The sequence below is a fragment of the Mus caroli genome, unplaced genomic scaffold, assembly GCF_978045245.1.
Source record: "Mus caroli unplaced genomic scaffold, Mus_caroli_1 scaffold_6, whole genome shotgun sequence".
In the NCBI taxonomy this organism is placed as follows: domain Eukaryota; kingdom Metazoa; phylum Chordata; class Mammalia; order Rodentia; family Muridae; genus Mus; species Mus caroli.
Genome location: NW_028227261.1, coordinates 48,595,642 through 48,621,909, shown reverse-complemented (window position 1 = coordinate 48,621,909; position 26,268 = coordinate 48,595,642). Strand labels below are relative to the sequence as shown.

The 26,268-nt window shown below is 51.4% G+C and overlaps 1 protein-coding gene across 4 annotated transcripts in view; it reads left to right on the top strand.

The window, feature by feature from the left end:
- Nucleotides 1–14,871: 14,871 nt before the first annotated feature.
- Ssbp3 (single stranded DNA binding protein 3) overlaps nt 14,872–26,268 on the top strand; it is a 137,459-nt gene continuing 126,062 nt past the window's right edge. Inside the window, exons 1-4 of one of the 4 annotated variants that reach the window (XM_029476594.2) lie at nt 14,872–15,306; nt 16,296–16,368; nt 16,599–16,660; nt 19,005–19,089. In XM_029476594.2, the coding sequence (XP_029332454.1) occupies nt 15,251–15,306; nt 16,296–16,368; nt 16,599–16,660; nt 19,005–19,089 (276 nt within the window). In that variant the 5' untranslated portion in view covers nt 14,872–15,250. The remainder of the gene's footprint in view (nt 15,307–16,295; nt 16,369–16,598; nt 16,661–19,004; nt 19,090–26,268) is intronic. The other 3 variants (XM_021159673.2, XM_029476595.2, XM_021159674.2) reach the window with 3 other exon arrangements.

The following is a 26,268-nucleotide window of genomic DNA, read 5'->3' as shown; positions in this document are numbered from 1 at the left end:
TCCTGGAGCTCACTCTGTAGACCAGGCTGACCTCAAACTCAAAAATCCACCTTCCTCTTCTTCCTTCCTTCCTTCCTTCCTTCCTTCCTTCCTTCCTTCCTCCCTCCCTCCCTCCCTCCCTCCCTTCCTTCCTTCCTTCCTTTCTTCCTTCTCTTCCTCCTCCCCCTCCCTCCCTCCTCTACTCCCCCCTTCTTTCCCCTTTTCCTCCTTCCCTCCTCTCCTCTTCCTCCTCCTCCTCTTTTTCTTTTTTGAGACTAGATTTCTTTGTATAGCCCTGGTTGTCCTGGAGCTCACTCTGTAAACCAGACTGGCCTTGAACTCACGAGATCCGCCTGCCTCTGCCTCCCAAGTGCTAAAGTGCTAAAGGCATGTGCTACCACTGCCTGGCTATTTTCTTTTCTTTTACATTTTATTTACTTTGTGTGCAGACATGTGGGCACGTATATAAGCTGCTGTGAGTACAGAAGTCAGAGGACAACTTGTAGGAGCCGGTTCTCTCCTTCCACCATGTGGTCCTGTGGCTTCAGCTGGGGACATGGAGCTTAGCAGCAGGTTCCTAGCTTTATCCACTGAGCCGTCTCACCAACTTCAAGGGCAAACTATAGATTCATTTTTTTCTATAAGTATAAATTTTATGTAACAGTGATGATACTGGATTCAGGGTGCCCAGAGTCCAGGCTTACCTCGCAGCCAGATAGTGTGGTGGTGGCGGGGGTGGGGTGGGGTTGACAGTGAGTTGGGGGAGACTTGGACATCACTCTTCCTCTCCTGGAAGTTGGGTGAAATGCCACCTACTTTCAGGTTTGTTGTGACAGCGAAATAACATAGTAATTGAATGTCACCTGCCCTCTCCTGGTCATATACCAAGTCGGGCACCTGACCAAGCCTGTGATAGCTGTTCTCCCACGCAAGTGGGTACAGGCCCCAAACTTATGAGGTCAGCCTCCTTTGATAGAGAGCAGGCCAACGGCATGTCAGTAGGTGGAAGAATAAGGCTTCTTCCATCCCAGGTCAGAGCACTTCATCATCCCTGAGACCAGCCTCCGGTGCTTGTACCGTCAAATGACGGGAATTCTACACATCTTTGTCCATTTCCCTGGCAAATCCCTTGCACATACAGAGAAACTGAAGCAACCACTCATGGTGAAGTGCTCAGCCCATCATGGCTCAGTACTGTACCCAGAGAATGGCACCTCAGCTTCTACTTTCCAAAGGAGGGAACCTACACTCGGGGAAGGTGAAGGCCACCCAGGGTCCACGGGGCACAAGTGTGATGCAGGGATGAAGCAGGACCGTGTGTCCATGTTCCTCTCTTTCCACTTCTCCCCTAGGGGACTGGCTGGAGGGTGTGGTCTGGGATGTGCAACCTCTTTATGTGAACTCTGATCCATCCATGCCCAGAGAGTTCGTGAGGCCCCTTGAGATGGTGGATGATGATTGGGTCTCATCAGACAAGGTGTAACTGCTCTCAGCAGCTGTATCTGGCACAGGTTCTTGGACAGGGCAACCCTTTCACCCTGGGCTTTGCTCCTTGGGTGGGGGTGCTCACTGGGCTGAGAAAAACTACATCTTAGGAGCCAGGAGCCAAGGAAGGCATCAAAAATGAAGCTGCTGTGTGTGTGTGTGTGTGTGTGTGTGAGAGAGAGAGAGAGAGAGAGAGAGAGAGAGAGAGAGAGAAAGAGAGAGAGAGTGAGAGAGAGAGAGAGAGCAAAAGGGACAGAGTCAGAGCACAGAGGAGGTGGGAAACAAAGGACTAGGAGGAGCGAGTGAAGACCATGTCAAAAGATACAAAGGCAGATGGGGGTCTGGTGGTACAGAAGCAGAGAGCCCAGGGAGGGGGAGGTCTGCTGGCTTTCCTTGAAGAAACTCTTCTTGTGAGTCTGCCTTGTGCTACCAACCAGGCTAACAATGGAGGACTTGAGCCCTCTCATTCCCTTTTCTCATGAACCCCAGGTTATATGACCAGGAAATAGGTCTTGGGTTCCACAGCCTCAGCTTTGTGAGGGGAAGCCTTTGGGGGACTGGAGACTGTGAGAGGATGAGGCCCTGGCCTTGAACCTGGCACACCTGGAGACACTAATGAATCATCTGTTGACTTCAGGTGCTGTCGCCTCAGAGGTAAATTAAGGTCCAGGCTGACCTTGAGACTGTTTGCTTGGATGTTCTGGGTGGGGTCAGCCCCGGATACAGGTTGCGGTGTTGAAGTGAGAGCCTGGCGAATGTGGTCTAGATGGAGGGTGAGGTGTGTTCTAGCATCCTGCAGCCCCGACAACCCTGTTGTGTAAGTCACAGGAGAGTAAGTTCGGAGAGACCTATGTTTGAAAGCTGGGACTTTGACAGTCGCAGCACCGATGTCTGTTTCCGTGGAAACGGCAATCAGAAGCAGAGAGGAGACCTGTGAGCTCAGCTCTAGGTAGGTGCCCCATATAGTGAGGGAGAGAGGGTGGACTGTACCCCTTCCGCGGTGGCCTCTCCCCCTTCTCTACTGTGGGCTGAGCAGGGAAGGCTGGAACTGCTAGGGAATGCCAGCCTCCTTTAACCCACAGCCTGTCTAACAGGGACTCTGAAGCAGGAACATCTCAAGGTAGCGCTGAGGAGGCTGAGGAGGCTGAAGAGGCTGAAGTGACTTAACTTCTCCCTTTCTCCATCCCTTGATTTTTTTAAACTTTTATTTTGTGTGTGTGTGTGTGTGTGTGTGTGTGCATGCGTGTGGCTTCTGCATGCCCTTCCACACATGTGGAGGTCAGAAGACAACTAGTGGAGACGGTTTGTCTTCCTACCACATGGACGAGGTAGAACTCAAGTCGCCTGGTTTGGTAGCAGGCACCTTTCCCTGTGGAGCCATCTGACCCTTGGCTTTTGCTTTTAGAGACAGAGTCATTACAAGCAGCCACTCTGGCTGCTCACTAGGCAGCTGATGATGACCTTGAACTTCTCATGTTCAGGCCTCCCTGGTGTTCCTGGTGTTGCAGGCAGGCATCACCACTCCAAGTTCAGGCAGTGATGGGGAGTTTGCAGAGCTTTGTGTGTACCAGGCAAGCACTGTCCTTGGCCCACCCCTTCCCTGCGGATTACAGACTTCATGTGACATTATCCTCTGCCTTTCTTCTCCTTCTCCTTCTCCTTCTCCTTCTCCTTCTCCTTCTCCTTCTCCTTCTCCTTCTCCTTCTCCTTCTCCTTCTCCTTCTCCTTCTCCTTCTCCTTCTCCTTCTTTTTCCTCAAAAGACAGGCTTCTTTCCCCCTTGGTTAATTTGTTCTAAAGTGTAACATTTGAACTGAAAAAGACACTAAAAAAAAGATCTTGATCATTTAGGCTGAGTGTATTTAAAAAAAAAAAGATTTGTTTATTGCTATATATAAGTACACTGTAGTTGTCTTCAGACACACAGGAAGAGGGCATCAGATCTCATTATGGATGGTTGTGAGCCACCATGTGGTTGCTGGGATTTGAACTCAGGACCCTCAGAAGAACAGTCAGTGCCATCTGAGCCATCTCTCCAGCCCCTGTCCTCTTCCTTATCAGCACCAGCCTTCATACTGGCACCTGCCGACCAGCATTTAGATGGCTCCTCTCCAGTACTCAGCCTAGAACAGCAAGTACATGCTCCTGGCTGGAGGGATGTCCTTTGTCCTCTCCAGTGATTTCTGCTTTTGCTCGCTCCCTCGTTGTCCACTGGATCCAGTTTCTGCTGCCATTGCTCCCCCCAGAACTGTTTTCAGCAGTCTAACCTCGCCCTCCACAGAGCTCTCGCTGTTCTTTGAACCACTCTCTCCCTGAACTGATGTGCATCGGGTTTTTTTTTTTGGGGGGGGGGAGGATTGAGACATGGTTTCTCTGTGTAGCCCCAGCTGTCCTGGAACTCACTCTGTAGACCAGGTTGGACTTGAACTCAGCCATCTGCCTGCCTTTGCCTCCCAAGCGGTGGGATTAACAGTGTGTGTTATCACATCCCACTCCTGGTTCCCTTTTATCAACCTCTCTGAACAGCCCTCCTTGATCCCCCACTGGCTACTCTTTCATCAGACCTGTTGATGCTCCTCAGAGCAGCCCCGGAGCTAGAGATCCAGCATCTCCCCGGGAGGGCTCATCAGTATCCACCCGGTCCAGGGTCATCTTCCCTGACCTCCAGCCCAGCTTAGCATCTCCACACTGTCCACAGGGGCCCATGTGCTCAATCACTGTCTTGTCACCTTAGATCACAGACGCTGCTGGAGCTGTCTGCTCCCTCACATAAGGACCAAGGCTCTCTTATTTACACATCTGTCCCCACCGCCAAGAACAACCTGTGGCAAGAAACGGGTGCAGAGAGGCTGAGGCTGATCAGGTTTTCATTGAGGAGTGTGGGCTCCATCGTGTAAGACAGGGGACCACTGACAAGTCAGGAGCAGGGTAGGATCTCAGGCCTGGGCTTGGAGTGCATGTCTCTGCTGGCAAGGGAGGAGGAAGAGAAGCTGCAAACATGGGGCAGCGTTCTGCATGCAAGCTAGCCAGGGGAGGCTGTGCAGGACTGTTACAGGAAGAGGTGAGCAGCAGAGGACGGAGAGGATGAGGAGTACTCACTAGGTCCAACTCATCAGTGTGGCGCTGGCTAGGGTCAGGAAGAAGAGGCACAGAGGCTGTCTCTCCAGCTTGCTGGTCTGGAGGCTGGGGCGAGGTCGGTGCTCTGTAAAGACAGGGAGATGAGCTACAGGAATTGGATGGCCAGAGAGATATAAAGTCTAACCCTGGCTACCTGAACCTGGGGGACTCCTGAGTGACGTCAGTGGGAATAACTTGTCTTGAAACCTGTGGTGCTGGTGTTGAAAGGCATAAGCAGCAGGTTGTGGTGGCACATGCCTTTAACCTCAGCACTCAGGAGGCAGAGGCAGGCGGATTTCTGAGTTCGAGGCCAGCCTGGTCTACAAAGTGAGTTCCAGGACAGCCAGGGCTACACAGAGAAACGCTGTCTGGAAAAAAAAAAACAACAAAAAGAAAGGCACAAGCAGCACTGCTGAGAGGGAGCTAGTCAGGGGCCACACCCACGTGTGAACTTGTCTAAAGAGACAGAGCAAGAACGGGGAGGAGCCGGCTTTGATGGACTGTGTTAACCAGTCTGTGTGTGTGTGTGTGTGTATAATCATATGTAATACATATATTATAGATGTATATATATGATGTGGATATATATATGAATATGTATGGAGTATATATGTACACACACACATAGACACACACACAGACATACACATACACAAGTATACGTGGTCTTAATACGTAACTCAGCCTGGCCTGGCTTCTCTGACATCTTGGTGGCCTTGGATTTAGGATCCTCATGCTTCAGCCTCCTGGGTGCTGGGGTCACGGCCATGTGACACCACACTGTTTCTTATTCTATAAATCTTCCTCCTGCTGAACCCCTCAGCTTAGGCCTGGCATGTGCTGTGGGAGCAGAGTGGGGGAGCTCAGCCTCTAGTGCTGTTATTACGAAAGGAACATGTCAGGAAGCCCTTGAGTGGGGATACGTGTGGGGTACACAGAAGTTGCACCTCAATTGTGAGCTGTAGAGCTGGTGGCAGGCCGCTGAGTGAGAAGTATGGCTTTTATGATAAGCCAGTAAGAGGCGGAGACTGTTGCTTAATCCTGTATCATCAGCGGTGTGACTAATAGCAATTTAAATGGGGACCAAAGAAAAAGAATCCTTTAAGGTAACGGGAAGGACAGAGGGAAGAGGGGGAAACCAGGAGTCTTGGCATCAGGGTGAAGGGCAAGTTCCAGAGTTTTGGAACCTTGAGCTCAGACACAGAGAGGCACTATATCTGCACATACAGAAGCGGAGGATGGTGGCTTGTGTCTGTAATCCCAGCATTCAGAGGCTGAGGCACTGCACCGAGTTCCAGGCCAGTCTGGGCAACAGAGTGAAGACAAGAGCCATTAGCTATTCCAAATGCCGGGCTCACTTAGCTGTTCCCCAGAGCTTGATCTACATTCCAGATACCGGTGACTCTCTAAGACCTCTTCCTGGGCCTCCAGTCTCATCTTCTGCCTTCTTCTGCCTGCCTCCATTTCCCCTGGATCTTTAATGAACTTTCTAAACTCAGCTCCCCCCCCCCCCAGGATTGATCTTGTAGCCTGCCTCTGAGACTGTGCCCTTCCTGGATCCCCTGAACAGGAAGTGCTATGGGCACCCACACCAGAGCCAGAATCCTTGGTGCTCCTTCCCAGACCGACAGGCTCAGGAAATGCTTCCCATCTCTAACCCTAGCCCCAGGGCCTCTTCTATCCTGTGGGTGCACCAGGGCTCCCTAACTGCCTGAGTACTTTTCTCTTTCCTCTGGCCCCTGGGTCTTTCCCTGCAAAGGATCCTGGGTAAAACCTCCGCAGGACAAAACCAAACTTCTTAGAATGGCACCCAAGGTCCTAAATGTCCAGTGGGTGCATGCTCAAATTCATAGAGTCCTTTCTGTCCCACTCTATCCCACTCTTCCCCTACGCCTACCAGGGGCCTCTCTGTGCCTCTCCTGGCCCACTCCTGATTAGTTTAGCCATGATTCCAGATCATGCATCTTAGGTAACCCCTATGAACCTCATGATGTCCCCTAGCAATAAATTCTTGTAGCCCTTGCCTCAGCTCAGGTTTTAATTTCCCTGAATTTAAGAAAAAAAAAAAAGTGATCTGAGTGTGGTGGTGTATACCTTTAATCCCAGGCAGGGGGATCTCTGTGAGTTCAAGGTCAGCATGGTCTGTAGAATGAGTTTCAGGACAGCCAGGGCCACACAGAGAAAGCCTGTCACAACAACAACAACAACAACAACAACAACAACAACAACAACCAACTCCTCACCCCCAAACCAAACCAAACCAACCAACCAAAAATATGGTAAGGTCTAGAGATATGGCTCAGAGTTTAAGGGCTCTGGCTGCTCTTCCAGAGTACCCAGGTTCAATTCCCATCACCTATATGGCAGCTTACAACTGTCCGTACTTTTAGTAGATTATTATTATTACACAGACATGCATGCAGGAAAAACACCAATGTACATAAACTAAATAAATCATTAAAAAAAGGTAAAAAAAAAAATGTAAAAGCCACATTCCACGCAAGGAACTGAGTTAACTATTCTAAGTCCAGAGTGGGTAGCATGGAGTCCTCCACATGGTTGGGCTGCCTCACATGTCCGTCCAGAGTGGGTTAGCATGGAGTCCTCCACATGGTTGGGCTGCCTCACATGTCCGTCCGTCTCCAGAGTCTCTCTATCTTTGCAGTTGTACCTTCTGTCCCTGTTCCTTATATCCCTCTTGAGTGTGACTCCTTACACCAGTGGACTCACAAAGTGATTGTTCCTTAGCATTTTGTTAGTTAGCAGACCTAAGTCACCCACGTTGAAATATGCATAAGAATCTCTCTCTCTCTCTCTCTCTCTCTCTCTCTCTCTCTCTCTCTCTCTCTCTCTCTCTCTCTCTCGTCTCAACTATCGCAGGCTGGCCTTGAACTTGGTATGTAGCCAGGGTTGATTTTGAGCTCCTACTCCTACCACCCCAGTGTTGGGATTATCAGTGTTTTGCCTCTATACTCAGTTCTTTTTGAAAATGTTTAAATTTCTTCCTTTCTTGCTTTGGAATACTGCGTCCCCTCCTGTAGCTCATGATCTTCCTGCTTCAGCCTGCCTTCTGATTACAGGGCTATGTCACCATGCCTCCTTAAAATCGCCTTCCCTTTCCCCTTCTGCTATGATCCCTCCTCCTTTCCCTTCCTTTATAAGGCTGAATACTACTCCATGAGGTGTATCATTGTATTTACCCATTCGTAGGTGGACATGGGGGTCATTTTCTTCTCTCTCTCTCTTTTAAAAAAAGATTTATTCATTTTATGTTGGTGAATACACTGTTGCACCCTTCAGACACACCAGAAGAGGGCACTGGATCCCATTACAGATGGTTATGAGCCACCATGTGGTTGCTGGGAATTGAACTCAGGACCCCTAGAAGAGCAGTCAGTGCTCTTAACCGCTGAGCCATCTCTCCAGCCCCATGTGGGTCATTTTCGTCCTCTGGCCCTTGTGGCAGTGTTGTTGTGGACGCTGATGTGCAGCTGGACTCCTGCTTTTTGTACTCAGAAATAGAAATGATGGCTCTTGAGATGACTTTTCGCAATGTTCTTCGCAGAGGTCGTTACATTGCCCACCAACAGTACAGTCGGATTCCTATGTCCACCAACAGTACAGACAGATTCCTACATCTCTACATCCTCAACTCTCCTCACTTCCTGTTTCCTGTGTGTGGCCTTGCTTTTTGGTAACCGCCACCCTGCTGGGTATGACCCCAGTCTTTGCTCATTTGCCTGCTTCCTGCACTGTTACCTGGCAGCGCCCCCTTAGGCAACTCCTGTCTTGTGTCATGCACAGTCTCTGACATGATAGCAAGCAAGACGCGCAGAACATAGGAGCCTTCTGCTGCTACCGTGAGGTAAGGGCCAGCTATCAATAATTCTCCCTGGTAGAGCTCTTCCTGCCACCAACTCCCCTCTCAACCCTCTCACCCACGCCCCCATAGTTTCTTCCTTTTCTTCCTTCCATCCTTTAGAACACAGAGTTAAGGTCACCTCTCTGGAGAAGCCCTTCTTCCCCACCAGCCTTCATCCATCCAATCAGTCTGCTGTTGTTTGCTCTTGTCTGGGCTGTCTGTCCCTCTCTTTTTTGATTGCTCCTAGCACTTGGCACAGTCTGTAATGACTTAAGTACCTGTGTGCCTGCTGAATTAACCTTGTCTTCTCTGCTGGCCTCTTAGCTCCACACAGAAGGGTCCTTGAGACATCATCTTGCTCTCACTATTGTACACCCATCGCTGACCAGTGCACCACCAAGGCCAGGAGTTCAGAATCCCCTTGCTAAATGAATCATTCAGCTTTAAGATAAAGCCCCCCCTGGAGTGCCCCAACCCTAATGAGGAAGGTAGGTGAGAAAATAAATAAATAAACATATACTCTGGCAAGTGGTGATGGTTGCTATGGAGAAAAGCAGACTGGAAGTGACCAGGTGTATTTCTCTGGGCTCCTTAGGGAGGGAGTGGGGCTGCTGACCTAGAGGAAGTAAGGGGCTGCCAGGGAGTGTGTGTGTGTGTGTGTGTGTGTATGTATGTATGTATGTGTATGAGGGTACAACTATTAAAAGATCAGAAGTGAGAACAGAGACCTCACAGAAGGCCAAGTGGATTGAGGAACCACCGCAGTCAGTGGCCATTTCTAGAAGCCATTTGGACGTGGCCTTCTGATAGTTACCTATACTCAGGGAGCACATAGTAGATGCGTTCTAGCTCAAACTTGACCCATCCTATACATTTCCTAAAACATGTCTTACTACAACATCGAATTATGATGTCTACTGAGAGGCATTCCAAAGCATGTTTGACTTTAAACTCCAATCCACTTTCTTCTTTAGCAAAACCTGTTTGCTGTTTAGCAAAACCTGTAAGCATCCTGCCTCTGCCCGCGAGTGCTGGGATTTAAAGGCCCGTGCCACGACCTTTTGGCTTGGAATTATTATTATTTTTTCTTTTCTTTTTTTAAAATCTCATTCTTTTTTTTTAAAGATTTATTTATTATTTATATGTAAGTACACTGTAGCTGTCTTCAGACACACCAGTAGAGGGTGTTAGATGTCATTACGGATGGTTGTAAGCCACCATGTGGTTGCTGGGATTTGAACTCAGGACCTTCGGAAGAACAGTCAGTGCTCTTTTTTTTTTTTTTTTTTTTTTTTTTCTTTTTGGCTTTTCGAGACAGGGTTTCTCTGTATAGCCCTGGCTGTCCTGGAACTCACTTTGTAGACCAGGCTGGCCTCCAACTCAGAAATCCGCCTGCCTCTGGATTAAAGGTGTTCGCCATCACGCCCGGCCAGTCAGTGCTCTTAACCGCTGAGCCATCTCTCCAGCCCCCTATTTTTTTTTTTCTTTTTAAACAGGGTTTTATGTAGCACAGTGAACCTGAAACCTAGCCAAGGTTGGCTTTTAACTCCTGAACCTTTCTGCCTTTACTTCCTGGAGTGCTGGTGTTATGATCGTGAATGTCTCAAGGCTTCAGAAGGACCACACCAGGTCAAACAGTTCTACAGAGGGGCAAGGTGGTGGCAGAAAGAGAATGGGGGGGGGAGAGGAAGAGGGAGAGGGGAGTGACGGGGAGGCGCGGGGGGGGGGGGGGGAGAGATATGGGGCCTTTCTTTATATATGGGTGATGATGTAACACATGTAAAAGTGGGAGGTGAGCCAAGTGGATTCTGGGAATATGGTGGCTGTTGCCTTGGCAACAGGTGTTCCAGTCCCGCCTATGGGATGTCATGGGTTTCGGAGGTCCTGATACCAACAGCTGGAATTACAGGCATGCACACAATGCCTAGCTAGTGACCATCTCTTTAAAAAAGTTTTTTGCTGAGACATGGTTTCTTTGTGTAGCTCTGGCTGTCCTAGAACTCACTCTGTAGGTCAGGCTGGCCTCAAACTTAGATCTGCCTGGCTCTGCTTCCAGACTACTGGGATCAAAGGCATGCACCAGTACCACCAGGCCAAAAGTATGAATTTCTGTTATTTAAAATTATATGTATATGTCTGTGTGCTGTTGGACCCCTGGAGCTGGGGGTTCTAGGTGGCTGAGAGCTGTCCTAACCCTAACGGGGCACCAGGAACTGAATGCCAACTTTCTTCAGCCGTAGCAACTAATCTTTCTTACTTGCCCCGTCTCCAGCCCCAATGGTCATCTTTTTTTTTTTTTTTTTTCAGTTTGCAGAAACTTTCTCCAGTCCTGACCTCTTCTTTGCTCCCCATCCATCCAGTTGCCAGATAGCCTGGAATGTGACTTCCTATCTTTCTCCTAATTCTGCTGCCTTCAAGCCCTTGCCCTGGACAGTAATACCCTCACTACCCAGACAGGACACGCTCCTCTTGGGCTACCTCTTGCCCAAAGGCTTCCAGCAAAGCAATGAGGACTTGGAAACCAGGTCTTCAGACACTGGACTTTGCACCCTTCCCAGGGAGCCCCTAATGCCCTCGGGGGAAATTCCAGCCCAAACCCAGGGCTGGCCAAGGCTTCCTGCAGAGCGGGTGGCGATTTTGATGGAAGAATCTCGGTAGGATTCCCTGGACTGTGCTGGGGGCAGGAGGGGGAAGGGCTGGATGCTAAGCTTCTGTCCCAACAGGCTCAGAGGGGAGGAGGGCTTAGCCTCCAGCAGCTGTGAGGAACACCACCACACCACCAAGAGAGCTAGCTGAGAACCAGCCAGAGGAAACCAGATACCCTGGCGTCCTTGGCAAGCACGGCTTCCTTGGGTTGAGCTCACTGGCTTCAGGTCTCTTTCAACTGCTACCTTTCCAAGGCCTGACCCGCTCCAACCCTCCCCAGTCTGTGGGAGAGGAAGAAGCGGGCTAGTTCTCCATCTGTCCTGATCCTTGTTTCTTTTAGCATCGTCGCTGGATGTGGCAGTCCCCAGTGGAATGGCAAGCTCCCTCACCCCAAGGAGTGGAGTCATGTTTCTATGGGGGTGGAGGGGGGTGTGCTTAGTGAACCGCACTCAAGTAAGGTGTAGCCTGGTGCCTGGCACTCGGATCTGGTCAGCTGGAGGAGTACCTTACGGCAGCCTGGAAGCTTCGGGGTGGGGGGCGGGGTGGGTGCACAGGAAGTCCCTCAGTAGGGGATTCGACCGTCCAGCTGGAGTAAGGAAGTCGTGTGTCACAGGAAGAGGCTCCCAGCAGAGGGTTTTTACAACAGTGGAAGCCTCACAGGATAAATGGTTGTGTTGATGTTTGGGTTACTACTCTGTGCTCGGGGTAACGTATGCTACATAGTAGGTGTTTAATAAACAGGTTCTGAAACAAAAGGATTGGGAGAGGAGAAGTTGAAAGAAATGGCTTGGTCACTCTGGGATGTGACAGTATAGTACTTCCAGGTGGAAGAGGCTGTGGTGGGTGGGGCTTAGCAGAGGGCGTGGCCTGGTCTAATCCTATCGTGGGTGGTGTCAGTTTCTTATCTCATCACCCAGGCCAGAGCTACTTCAGGCCTGGGGTGTTTTTTTTTTTTTTCCCTCCCCTGGGTCCCCTGGGTCCCCTGGTGTCCCGTTGGGTCCGAATACACACAGGTATGGAACCTGTGCTGGGTTCAGGAGATACCCAGATGATTAAAATGTAGGTCTTCCCTTTCTGTCTGGTGGGGGAGACAGACAGTAAACAAGTGGCTTACACAATGGGCTGGATAGAGGGAGGACTTCTTTGTAGGTTCAGTTGAACAAGAGATCCAAGCTGACGGGATCGGAGCAGGCAGTTTTGGAAGGCGCTATCTGTGGAGGAGTGTTAGGTTTTGAAGATAGTTGAGAGAAAGGGCTTGGGGTGAGGGGCATTCCAAGTCGAGGTGTCAGCCCAAAAATGTGCTCTAAGGGAGGCAGGAGAACCTAGTGGGAAAAGATAAGTTAGGGGCAGAAAGGCCACCTATGGGTGTTTGGGCCTGCTTATGATCTAAGACTCTGGATAACTGCCAGCTGCTGCATGCTAGCTGGGGCTGGAGAAAGGTCTGTCTTCTAGGGACCCCTTTAGCTGCCTCTCCACTGCCAAGAGTTAAGACACCTCCCTCTGGTCTCTCTGCCTAGGTTCTCTCACTGTTTCCTTTAGCCAACCAACCCACTGGGAGCCTCACTCTGTCAAGCCTCCACAAAGGGCAGACCACAGAGATTCCGAACAAACAGCCCCCCCTCTTCCTCTCACACATGCCCAGGAAGGAGGGGCCAGTCCGTTTGCAAAGGAGAAAAGGCAAGAGGAATAGTAGCCTGCTGGAACATCAGACTATCCAGAGATTTTAAAAGACCCCCTCCTCCCCCAGACCTTTGCCAGCTGACAGGCTAGGATGAGCAAGGGGCTCCGAGGTGGCTCTGCCCTTAGGCTGCTAGGCATAGTCAACCCGGAGAGGGTGCTTCAGCAGTGGGCCCCCCGGAGGGCAGTGCTTTCCCTCCCCCAAGACCCAACTGGTCCTCCTCATCTGCGGGACCTGCAGACACCAATGAGTCACTGTGTTGACAAACCATTTCTGACCAATTCCTAGCCCATCAAAAATGGAAGGAAGTCCAGAGGAAGGGTATGAGCAGACCGATTTAATTAGCGCGGGCTCTAAAGGTACCTTAAGTTGGCCCTATTAAATTAAACTGCCTAGGGGAAAAATAACTGTAATTATTTCCTTTTCTCTCCTACCATTGTATTTTAACTCCCAACCTCCACGCTTCTCCCCTTCTTGACAAGACAACCTTTAAACTAGGGGCTGGCATAGGCATCCCCAAACTAGGTCTCAGTGTTTCTCTTTTCTGCCCTTCTTCTGTCTGAGCTCTGGTTCCTAGCAGAGAGCAGAGCCCAGAGGGGTCCACGGTGCTTGGCTGTATTCTAATTTAGGGAGGCTGTTAACAAGTGTAGAACATTATTCCAAAAACGCACCCGGAGTCTCCTTCCTGAACCAGTGCAGATCCGTTTGCCGTGGGGCATTTCTTTTAAAAACCCCTTTTCTCTCTTCTGCAGGGCAAAAAAAGCAAACTTTAATGGTAGGGAATTATTGTTTATTTTGTTGAAATCTAGTTCTGAGTTTTCCTACTTAAAACGTGTTTTCCCCAGGACACTGACCTATCCTTTAATTGTTTGGTGTGAGGCATGTTAGGGGGAGGGGCGTTACTTGTTTATTGGAACAGCGCAGTTAAAAAAAAAAAAAAAATCAACCTAGGCTAACAGTTTCAAGGCTCCCCTAAAGATGTATCCAAACAGGCAGCCAATCAGCGCTTACACAGCTTTTCTGCTTGACTCTTTTAAAGAGACAGTGCCGACAATGTTTTATCACATTTAAAGAGAACCGCGCTCTAAAAACAGTATGAAAATGGGGAGCCATCCCTTATCTCACCAGTTTTTGATTTGGAGACTCCAATGAGAATACACTGCAGGTTTTTGGGTTCGTCGAGTGGACAGAAAGGAGTCATGAGCAAAAAGCTTGGTCACTCTGCCAACCCCCCATTTCCCATTGTACACCTGGGTCATTGACAATGGAAGCTTCCCCTCCCCCCACGCCCGACTCTGGTCCCCTACTCTCCAATTTAGCTCCATTTATTTGAAGTTTGAGATTTCTGCAGCGCGCATTCCGAGTCGCGAGGCGTCCAGGTGACGTCCCTCATCCAAACGGAACCCTTTCCCGTGGAAAGGCGAGAGGCTAACTTGCCAGGGCTAGCAAACCTCAGAAATTTGAGAGAAATCACTCTTTCCCTCTAGTCCAAGACCTCTTTTCCCTCCTACAGCTTGCCTGGAGCACGCCAAGGGCCATTTTCGCGCGGCTCCACTTTGGGGTTTCCCAAAGTATTTTAACGATCTAGTAAAGAAGCAGCCGCGCGCTTTGGCGCCAGCTTCGGCCGCCCAGCTCCGCGTGCAGCCCTGGCCCGGGGCTCGGGAGGCAGGGCTGGGCACAGGCAGCCCGGGGTGGGGCGGAGAGGGGAGCAGGGCCGGCCGGGGTCCTGGCCCGCTGAGGGTACGCTCAGCGCGGGGAGGCGGGGGCGCTGGGGGCTAGGCCGACGCGGAAAGGGGCGCGCCGGGCCAGCCGGGGTCCGCGCCTGCTGTCGCAGCGCCCAGTCCCTGCCGCGCCGGCCGGGTGCTCCAGTCCACGCCCGAGCCCCTCGAGTCGCCGCCCCACCCCAGCGCCAAGGCTCGCCCCCCGCTCCCCCGGCCGGGGCACGAGCGGGCAGCGGCTCGCGGAGGAGGCGCAGCGGGACTGGCGCGGCCGTGCTGACAGGCGTCCCTCTCGGCCTCCGGGCCCGCCCCCGCGCGCCGATTGGCCGCCGCGGCCGTCCGTCGCGGGGCGTGGACGCCCGCCGCGCTCCTGCCGGGGCAGCCACGTTCGGTTGAGCTCCAAGTAGACCAGCGGCGGCGGCGGCGGCAGCGGCAGCGGTGCTGAAGGCGCAGAGGGCGGCGCAGGCGGAGCCGGGCGGCGGGCGCGCGGACCGCGAGCAAGCGAGCTGCAGGCTTCGGGCGGGCGGCGGCGCAGCTCAGGCCGAGCCGGCGCGGGAGGAGTTCCAAGGCGATGGGGCCGCGGCCGGGGCTGACGCTTTGACAGCTGGAAAGAGCGCGGAGCCAGCGCCTGGGAGGGAGGGAGCGCGGCGAGCGGAGTGCGAGCGAGCGGGCGAGCGCCGGGAGGGGGCCGGGAGCAGGGCAGCTCGGGAGACCGGACGGTAGCGGCGGCGGCGGCGGCGGGCTCGGCGCCCTCTTCTCTGCAAGCCATGTTTGCCAAAGGCAAAGGCTCGGCGGTGCCCTCGGACGGGCAGGCTCGGGAAAAGTAAGCTTCTCGCGAGTGGGGCCGCGCCGCGGGTGGCGGGAGGCAGGTGGGCGCGGGGGTCGCGCCGCCTGGTGCCCCTGGGGCCCGGGTCTCTGCCCCGCGGCGGCGGCGGTGGCGTGGAGAGCCCATTGTTGGGCGCCGGCGAAGGCTGGGGCACCCTGAAGGGGCGGCAGGGCAGCGGTGGGCGAGGGTAGTTGGTAGGCGCGGGGCAGAGCGGGCGCGGGGGTCCGCGACGAGGGTGGGCGAGGTCCCACTCGGAGCCGGTGCGCTCGGCCCGCTGGGCGCGGGGGCCTTACTTTGCCCACCGAGTGCGGGCAGGGGGCGCGTGGCTTTCTGCAGCCCCGAAGGCTCCTTTTGTCCGCCCGCGGCGTGAGGAGTGCGTGCCGGGGGCTTTGTTCGCCCGGGAGCGCTCTCCCTACCCAGCCAGCGGCCTCCCCGTCAGCCCGGTGCGCTCCGGGGCGTCCGGGCTGGGCTGGGCTGGCGGCGCCGGCCTGGCCCCAGGCTTGGGGGACAGTTGTTTGAGGGGGAGATGCTGAGGGCGGCGCTTTGCTGCCCTCTCCAGAGCGCGCCAAGTACCCGGACTGGGACCGAGTCCGTTCGGACCCCAAAGCTGGGCTAAAGCAGCGAGCTGAAGTGGGCTGGGAAAAGGAGGGTGGCTCAGGCAGGGCTCTTGTAAGCGGCTTGCGAGTTTGCGAGACCTAGGTGGGTTTAGTCCCAGTGCCACTTGGAAGTTCAAGTTTGGGGACCGTTCTCCACCTCTCACGGCTTGGTGCAGCTTGTCTGTGGTACCCACCCACTAGCTGTTCTGTCTGGGGTGATAGGTACTCACCTCTTGTCGTGGCCACAATGGGATGGCACAGACGGGCTCACAGTCACTGGCAGGGTCCAGAGTGAGCCTTAATGTGATCTGACCTCTCTCTCTCTCTTTCTCTCTCTCTCTCTCTCTCTTTCTCTCTCTCTCTTCCTCTTTCTCCCTCCTCACTTTCCAGGTTAGCTTTATACGTCTACGAATATTTACTGCACGTAGGAGCACAGAAATCTGCACAGACCTTCTTATCAGAGGTGAGTGGGACTCCTTCTTCTTCCCCAGCATCCAGTTTCTTGACACCCCCCTCCTCCCCACTATTCTTAGAGCCTTTGTTTTCAGGAGCAGCCACTGTGGCCACCATTTTGAATTTTTATCACCTTTTGGCATTTATTGTTAGTTGGTCTTCACAGCCTTTTGGCTGGGGAAGGCCCTGCACCCCCCTCCTTTCTGCCCCTCTAAGCTGCCTCCGCTCCCTCTTTTCTAGATTCGATGGGAAAAAAACATCACACTGGGTGAACCGCCTGGGTTCCTGCACTCGTGGTGGTGGTAAGTTTGTGTGATAGTTTGGTGTGTGTGTTTTGTTTTGAGGTCCGGGTCCAAGTGAACAAAGACAGGGGTCCAGAGCAGGCCCTCTACCTTTAGCCTCTGCCTCCTACGGAGCAAGCACCTCTGGGTGATCTGACTAGGCTTGGCAAGGGAGAGTGGGCAGAAGAGGCTGCATGCTGCCTCAAGTTTTTGCTGGCGTTTCTCCGCCTGTGGGGAACTGACTGAATTTTGTTATGCTTTTCCATCTCACTCTGGGGCACCAAGCAGGGGGCTTAGAAAGAGCTGGAAGGGTTTTTTTTTTTTTTTTTTTTTTTTTTTTTTTTTGTCAATCCTGCATGCTGCTTTAATTAGAGGAATGGGGGCAGGGCGGGTGGAGGGGACACCAGGTCTGTTCTGCAACTGGCCTGTCCCTTATGTTTGCGTCCAGAAAGGCCAAACCTTAAGAGGTCTCCACTGGGCCTTTTCCAGGGACCCTGAGATAAGCAAGAAGGGCCACACTTCCTGTAGAGACACTGATTCAGACTGACTGGACCTTCCCTTTCTCTGCCTCCCCACCCCCCAGCATCCCTGCAACCACAAAGCCTTATTTTACCGAGAACCTTAACCAGCCAGAGGTGGCCTGGCAGGATGCCTGTAGCTTGTTCAGGACTGGCTCTCCTTATCTTTGACCCTCTCTCCAGGCCTGAGCAGCCTGTGGTCTTTTCTGCAGGCAGGAGGGAAGCTCAGGGTCAGAGCCTTAAGCTAGTTGTCTTGAGTGTGTGACCTGGATGTCTTGTGGGGCTGATAGGTGGACTCTTTCACATCCTTTTGAAAAGGAGAAAGGAGGAGGGGTGGCTTTTGATATGTTGGTGGAGTTGAGTCAAGTGTAGTGTCGTGTTGGGATGTTAGCACTACCTGACTGCCAGCTCAGGGTACTGTTTCAAGGCTCTTTGAACAGCGGGAGGATGAAGTGTCTGTTCTAACTTGTGCAGAGAAAATGAGTTTTTAATGGCCTTTGCCAACCTCCCAACTGCCTGGTCGGAGGAGGCGGGTGGTGTGGCGCAAGGATTCCACCTGCGGGAGTGGGTGATAGGTTGGTTGTTGGAGGTGAGCGAGCGTGTTGGTGGGATTGGTGGATCTGAGTGCTGTGGGTCTTAAAGAAACTTGGGCTTGTGGGTAGTGCTGGAAATGAGGGTGTCTTGAAGTCTTTGCAGTGTGGGCTTTCCAGGAAGCAGTCTTGGAGGAGGAAAGAGTGGTCCCCTGCCTCCTCCATCTGCAGTTGTGCAGAGACCTGGTTTTCCTATGGCTCCTGGAGTCAAGTCTTGTGGCTTTTCAATCCTTGTTCCAGGAGTGGAAGGTTGGCTGTCCGGGCTCAGGTTGTGGTGGCTGTCAGGGGTTGTGGTCTGTCTTGTTGGGATGTTTACTCCGCGGCTGTTTGGGGGGGGGCTGAGGATGGATTTTTGTTCTAGGCACTCCTTGAGGGTGGTGCTTTCCAGTGACAGTGGAGTTTACTGTGATGGGGCCAGCGGCATTGGACCACAAGTCAGATCAGACCTCAGTTTCAGTGTTCAGCCTTCAAGCTGGGTCTGGCTAGGCCTTGGTTCTGGTACAGGGCGTTTCTGAGGTCCTGTGTTTGTGTAGCACTCTCATAGTGGAGACGGCACTTGTTCTGTTCTTGTGACTGAGGAGTGTTGGAGTGATCACAGAGAATCACAGAGGGTCTTGAGTGCTGTGCCCTGGACTGTGCTCACCCTGCCCTCTTTCTCGGTACTGGATGGGTGCTGTCTGAGGAGGCCCTTTTGCTTAGTGACAGGGGTAAGGCTCTTGGTTGTCACAGCTCCTTCCTCTTTGGCTCACAGACAGGTGGGGATGCAGGCTAAAGGATTAAGAACCCATAAGGCCTCCTTCGTTACTGGAGTCGCCCAGATTGCGCTGCAGATGAATCATGGTCGTGTCCTGACTTTTGACAACGTAACCTTTTTACATTACGTTCCAGCCATTTTGGTTTGGGGTGGTGAGAGGGACAGAGCCCCGAGATGGGCAGAATCTCATCCAAGTCCCTCTGTGGACAAATCATGGGCGGGCCGTGCTGACCTTTGTGAGCTCTAGTGACTGCTAACCACAAACAGTGTCACTGATGGGGGATACCCAGTATAGAGGAGCTGCTTACATGGCAACTGTTACAGATGTCTGGCTGGCCAGGAGCGGTTGGGCCCAGTTATCTTATGGGCTGAGTTTGTCCAGTGCTGTAAGGTAGGATGGAGCCTTTGGGAGAACTGGTGCTGTACCATGCGTCCTGTACTCCCTGTTGTGTACACAAGTAATAATTAGTAACCTGATCTTACTTTGTTTTTTCTATTTGCAGTGTATTTTGGGACCTTTACTGTGCAGCTCCTGAAAGGAGAGACACTTGTGAACATTCAAGTGAAGCAAAAGCCTTTCATGATTATGTGAGTAACAAATTTTTAATCCTGGCAATAATTACAGGGTTGGATGGCTCTAACTTCTTTAGTATCAAAAGCGAGTGCACAGCCAACTGGCAGTGGTCTTTATTTCCTCCTCGCCTTCCTTCCCGCTCTCCTGCCCACCTGCCTCTGCTGCCTGCCTCCTGAGACCCTCCTTCCCGGGTGTTTTAAGTTGAGGGACAACAGTATTTCATCACTTTGCAGTTACATGAAAGAGGCAGATAGCTGTCTGGAGGGGGTTTGAAGACTCAGAATCATGTGTCTGTTTGTTAAAAGCTAGCTGCGAGGGGATTGGTTGGTGTTGGCTGAAGAAAAAAGTGACCACAACCAAAAAGAAAGTAAAGGTGAAACCTGTGTTTTAGACTAGAGGGGCAGCTGAGCACCAGTGCGGAGTGGACTTAGCTCTGTTTTCCAGAGCGCAGCCTTTCATGTGTATATGTCACACACAGTGTGGGGTGTATATGTGCACAGTATGTCACCCAGTGTGGGGTGTATGTGTGCATACAGTGTGGGGTGCTTATGTGCACACACAGTGTGAGGTGTATGGGGTCACAGTGTAAGGTGTATATGTCACACACAGTATGGGGTGTTTATGTGTACATACAGTGTGGGGTTTATGGGGTCACAAGTGGGGGGGGCTCATACAGCTCTTCTCAGGTGATGCATACTGTAAGGTGAAGCTCACTCACTGTCCTTTGCCCGAACACTCTATGTTTAACTACACTTATTTATATTGTGTGCATGTGCACATTTGAGTTGGGTGTATGTGTGATATGTAGCATGAGAGTAGAAGTTAAAGGACACCTTGGGACTCAGTTCTGTCTTCCTCCTATGTGCGTCCTGGGGCTCAAACCCAGGTTAGGGTTAGGTTTGGTGGCAGGCATTGTTACTGGCTCACCAATCTCACCAGCCTAGTAGGGGTTGAAGGGGACAAGGGTGGGACACAGATAACTGCTGTAGCTCAGGTTGGCCTAGAATTCAGTATGTAGATCAGGTTGACCTTGAATTTTTAGCCATCCTACCTCAACCACCTAAGTGCTGAGTTTGTAGCCACCATGGCCAGCTCAAAATTTTCCTTTGAGCGTAGCTAAATTTTACCAGGCAGTAGAGCTTTCTATCCTATTGCTCACCTGGATACGTTTAAGGTCCATGAAGTCATTACAAGGAAAGTATCTGTGTGGCAATGCTGTTGTAAATTTTTAAATGCACACTGGACCTGCCTGGGTTCGGGTGGTCAGGCTTTATGATCTGATGAAGCAGGAGGTTGAGATCTGTCAGGGAAGTGGTGTGAGGAAAGGGAAGTATCTAGATGTCTTCCACTACTTCTGGGTTTTGCTTTCAGTAGGCACTGCAGGTGCCTACTGTGTTTAGACGTCTGTGGCACCAGTGTCTACAGACACACAGTAGGTTTGGACTTGTGTGGTAGGAACAGTCCTCCCATTCTATGTGTAGGAGCTGATGACCAGCATCGGGTCCCGTCTTCTTGGTCGGCTCCTTTGCATGCTGAGTCTGAACCTTGCCTAGGAGACCGAATCCCACCTTTGGGTTTCATAGGTGGTCAGTTTCAGTGAGATGGGTGTTGCCATGGTGACAGTGGCTGCTGTAAGAGGAGTTCAGTGAGACTGAGCTTCCCAGGGGGTTAGTGGGATGGGATTTCGTTATTCTTGGTGTAGATGCTCAGGGTGCTGTCAGTGCTTGTGTCCTCTCCAGGCTTGAGAAAAAGAAGCTGGGAGTGGTGGACTTTTAGTTGTGAAAGGTCCTAAAAGGGACTGGTAACTGCTGTCCTTCTCGGGATGGGGCTCTGGGAAGGTAAGTGTGGTGATGGTATTGCTCCCCACCCATCACCCCTTTAAAATAACTACAAATAGCCAACCAACCCTGCCTTGCTAGTCTCTGACTCCATTGCAGGTGGTTTCATTTTAGAGAGGAAGGTAGGATGGGAGTGTCTGTTTCAAAACCCCCTGCCCCTGTGCTAGGAATTGAACTCAGGGCCCGATGAGTGCCAGGCAAGCGCCCTGCACTGAGCTAGCTGTACCTTCTAATTGCTTAGACCAGTCTCTGATAGAAATTTATGTTCTTTCACAGGAAATCACATATGCTAATGATTTTTTTTAAAGTTATTGTGTTTATTTACTCATTTATTTACTTGCTTAGAGAAAAGAGTCTCACTGTGTATCTCTGACTATCCTGGAATTCACTAGACCAGGCTGGCCCTGCCTCCTGAGTGCTGGGATTAAAGGCATGTACTACAACACTCGGCTATTTATTTATTATATGTATGCGTGCCCATGTGAGCAAATGTACGCTATGCCCCTAAAGATGCCATAAGGATCAGAGGGCATACAGATGGCTGTGCACTTCCTGAGGTGGGTGCTTGGAACTGAACTCTGGTCTTCTACAAAGCAGTCAGTGCTCTTAACTGCTGAGCTGGCCTTCCTGCCTGCAGGCGGTGACTTGTAGCTTGGTGCTCTCTCTGGCCATTTGTGGTTTAGTCTTGCATCTAGAAGCAAGATGGCAGTGGTAGAAATGCATGTTAGTTTGCAGCCTGTGACTTGCTAAGGAATGGCAGTCGAACCTTGCAGATTGCTGAGGTTGGCATGGCATTTAGAAGATGCTGCTAAGAGATGAGGTCATACTAGCTGGGGGCCCATGATTCATAGGTTTGCAGCTCAAGGCCTTTTTCCCTTAAATTGGGATCAATCTGATGTGTCTTGTGACCTAAGTCAGGTCACAAGGGAAAAGGAATGATGTGATTGAGTGGAGACTCTTCTCCCCTCCCCTCCCCTCCCCTCCCCTCCCCTCCCCTCCCCTCCTCTCCTCTCTTTTCCCCTTCCCTCTCTCTCCTCCCTTCCCCTCTCCTCCCCTCTCCTCTCCTTTCTTCTCATCTCCTCTCCCATTCCTTCCCCTCTCTTCTCTTTTCTCTCTCTTTTTCTGTTCTTTTTGAGACAGGGTCTCACTATGTGGGAGTGGCTACTCTAGAATTTGTTATATTGACCAGGCTGGCCTTGAACTCAGAGATCTGCCTGCCTCTGCCTCCTGAGTGCTGGGATTAAAAGTGTGCTATTTCAAGGCCCTGAGATTTTCCCTACACTGTAAAGGGGAGAAAGAGAGAGCAGAGAGAGAGAGAGAAGAAAATTGTGTTGTTCTGTTTTTCCTTTTCATTTCTTCATCTAGTTTCTCTATTCCCATGTGTCTCACTGAGTTAGACTTCTTCCTGGGAAGATTCCAGTGCCTTATATATTTTGTGTGTGTATGATGTGTGAGTGTGGGTGGTTGTATCACAGTGTTTGTGGGGGGTTTCAGAGGGTGGCTTTCAATGATCGGTTCTCATTCCCTGAGTTCTAGGGATTGAATCTACTGAGCCATCTTGCTGACCCCCAAGTAGGTTCTCCCCTAAGCTAGAATGTATTTTTCTCTGTCTACTCTAATCCTTTCTGTCTAAGGCCTCCTTGGAAGATTCTTTGTATATGGGATGGCTCAGGATAATTCTCAATTCTTCTGCCTCGGCTTCCTGAGTAGCAGGGGTTATAGGCCTCAGCTGTCGTGCCCAGGTCTCAAGGACACCTATGATTGGTTTCTGCCTTTGGTGATTTCAGTGTCTGTACATGCCACCTGTGCATTGTGTCAACATTCCCCAGGTATCTGTGTGCTATTACTGCACTTGCTCAGCCACCCTGCCACTGACCCTGCTAGAGGAAGCAGGCATGCTGCTGGCTCCATCCTGTAGATGAGGAAACTGAGGCACAGAGAGGTTAATCACAGCAGGAGAGCTAGAATGTACACACAGCTCCCGGCTGACACCCGAGTCCAAGCTTCTAACATCCTGGCATAGGCACGCGCCAGGCATCACTTGCTGGTGTGATCCTGGTTAACTTTTTAGATTTGCCCTCTTGGCTGTAGCGCACTTTTAACTGTGGCATAGGCTGGGAGCTGTTTGTCTCTGTAGCTTACTTAAGGCCTTCTACATACATAGTAAGCACACACTGATGGGAGAAGGAAGAGAAATGAGGGGAGGAACCGGTTGATGTGTGGGGAGAGGGTAACCTGGACCAGGACAGCTCATAAGTTATTGGGAGCTGTTCTTCAGATGCTGTCCTGTGGGTCATCTTGAGCAAGTGGCATCTTTAATGTCTTTAATGCCAGTTAGACATAGATGGTGTGAAGTGTTCACTGGCTCTGGCTGCCTAGCTAAGAAGAATCAACAGTTCTGACAATATGGAAAGTGTCTGGGGTACCGCTTGGCAGGGAGGAGGCTCTCCAGTTCAAATAGAAGGTGTGGGTCTCTGGTTCTTGGCAGGTCATCTCCCCTCCCAAATCAAGGCCAGATGTCTGGATCCTGGAATGAGCCAGGTGACTGAGCAGGGAGGGGGTTAAACTGTCCTTGATTTGCTCGGTTTTTATTTGAGTCATTGTCTATTTTCCACCTCACACCTGGCGGCTTGGGTTTTCCTGGCTCATTTAGAAGCCTGAAAGCCCTGATGTTGGCCATGTGTCCACGGACCGATAGTGGTTTTGTGTGTAGGGTGGACTTTTCTGAGAATGGGTTTGTTCTGAGTGCCTGAGGCCACAGGAGGGGTGACTGGGTCCCTGTGTTTTTTTTTTTTTTTTTTTTTTTTTGCTGTTCTTCTCAGGCTTAGCAGTGCCTCTTAAGAGAGATGAGGAAAGCCCATAAGGCCCACTGGGGCTCTCTCTGGGTTTTCTCAGACAGAGTGATCTGTTATTGTCCTTTGTAGATGGACACTCCTGGGTGTTTGTGTGTGTCTCCTTCCCTGCGTAGGGCTGTAGGATGGGTCTGTGGATAGAGAGTGGCATTTTTGGTGCCTATGCCTCTGGTCCTCTTCCTCCTGTGGTAGCTGCTGTTGTATTTACTGCTTGGTGGCCCTTAGGTGCTGGAGAATGGCACGCCTTCAGGCGTTCAGGTATGGTTAGGCTTCATGGCTGCCTTCTTGGTTGGGTTTTATTACTAAGGCTCACTTTGGTTGCTAGTGTAGGAGGTGGTAGAGCTGAGGCCAAAACTTGTGTTCTACCTGACAGTGTTTACTGTGCTCACCTGGTACAGGCTCCCTGAAAAGGGGGACATGTTGCACTTGACCAGTCTGTGGCCATATGCATTCCCTGAAGAAATAACAGAATCAAACTGAAGCCCCTGTAAGGAGAAGTGCCTATCACAGGGTGGGTGAGACCTGACCTATGGAAGGGGAGTCTCTTGTGGTCTTTGCTTTTGCCATAAGTGAAGTGATAAAAGCCACCGACTTTCCTTTCTAGAAAATTTCAAGTCTCCTCGTGAAGGAGACTTTGTTTATGATTTTAGGAGGTTCATGGATTATTGCTCCAAAAAAGTCTAGATTCCTAATTCCCATAGTGAGGAATTTGGGCAATATAGTAGCCTTGTGTTCCTGCGACTGTGGCCAGATTTCCTTGCTTGTCTCAGTTTCTCAGTTCTGAAGACCTGGGCCCCTTTCAGTGCATGCCCCAGCTCTCCTCCTTGTGGAGAGGTAAGGTTAGCAGAGGGGAAAGTGCCTGAGTTGTGGGTGTGGACAGCAGCTGGGGTATTTGTGGCCGTGTGGCAGGGGTCCAGTGTCCTTGGTGGGTTTGAAATAGCAAAGTGATATTTGAGAGGGCTCTCCTTGGATATGCTGAGCTGAGGTTCCTGCTGGGCAGGGAGTGTCTGTGCCTGCCAGGGCCCCCTAGGAAGAGGGGGATGAGAGGGTGGCAGTGGGTGCTGCAGCTGGGCTCTAAGGAGCGGGAGGAGTGCTGGCCTCTGTGATAAGCCAACCTGGCTATCTGGCCAGAGGTCCTGGCAAGTTCAAGGCTTGTCTTTGGCTCTGACCCTTGGCACCTTGTATGGCTGATTAAAAACAACAGAATATACACAGTTGTGCCCCCCCCCCCCAACTTTGTATTGAGTCCCTTCCTTGGGCTCCCACCCTGTCTTCTGGAGTTCCTCTTGCCCCCAGAGGCTGCCAGACTCCTCTGTTAGTAGTTAATTAAACAGTAAATGAGGAGCTGGGATTGCATTTTGCCAGAACCCAGGCAATGTGGCCACCGTAATGGGTTTCAAGTGGCTGCAAGACCCCAAATTGCAAATCCTTGCCCTTTATTTAAGTCAGGAGGTGGAACGGGGGAGGGGGACAACGACAGTGGGGACCCAAACAAAGTTTTTGGCAGTGGTCACTTCATTTGAACTCCCAGACCAGCAGTGTGCAGCAGCCTTTTGCATAATGCCATCTTTGTTAGCTAAGCATTTGCAAACTTGGACTGAGAGTTAGCTCTGTGCCAGCCAACACTTGGAGGGAGCTGGGAGACACCCAGTTCTGTGTCCCTTAGGTCAGCTCTGTTTTGTAAGGGAGGAGGACTCTCTAGTGAGTGCTGTGCCACTGGACCCTTGTCTCCCGAGTGTGCATTTAATCCTTAAGAGGAGTCGTGTGTGGGTGTGGGTGATGGGTAGGTGGTGTGTATGTGTGTTTGTGTGCTTGAGGCTTGTCAGCCAAGAGAGCAGAAATGTTGGACTAGCTGTAGCCTTTGTAGTAGTGTCTGAGGGTTTAGCAAAATTAATCTCTTTTAGCTTGGTAGTAATTCTGACCATGGCGAAGTGCACTAGGCGCCTCATATAAACTTCTTTAATATACGTTGTTGGGAGCTTACAGCAAATAGACAATCATGGTGGTTTGTTTTTGATTTGTCAGGGTTTGGGTTTTCCATGGCCTTGACGAGATAAGTCGGAGGGATGGATCTTTCCACAGTATGTACGCCTTTCTTCTCCTGGGCTCATAGCCTCTGGATTTGGATGAGTTTGAGCTCTGGCTTAGACTGGCCCCTGACTTCAGGGGCACGGTTGCTGTTTCCTGTCTAGATGTCCTTTGGGTCCATCTGTTACCCCATCTGTAGGCTAGGGAAGGGTAATTCCTGCAGGGCTGTGAGGGTGAAGGTATATAACACATATGGATAAGGTGGGATGTCTCCAGCCAGTGCTTAGTGAGCTTGTTGTTCCGGTGTTTGCTCAGAAAACTCTTACTGTACTGTCTCCAGGGAGAACACGTTGACCCTTACGGAAGAATCCTGTGTCTGGACTTAGCTCAGTAATGCCCTTCCTGCCAGGGTTCCTCTGGGTGTCCCAGGTTCCTTCCCTCCCAGCTGTCTTGTCTCACTCCCTGCACTCTCATG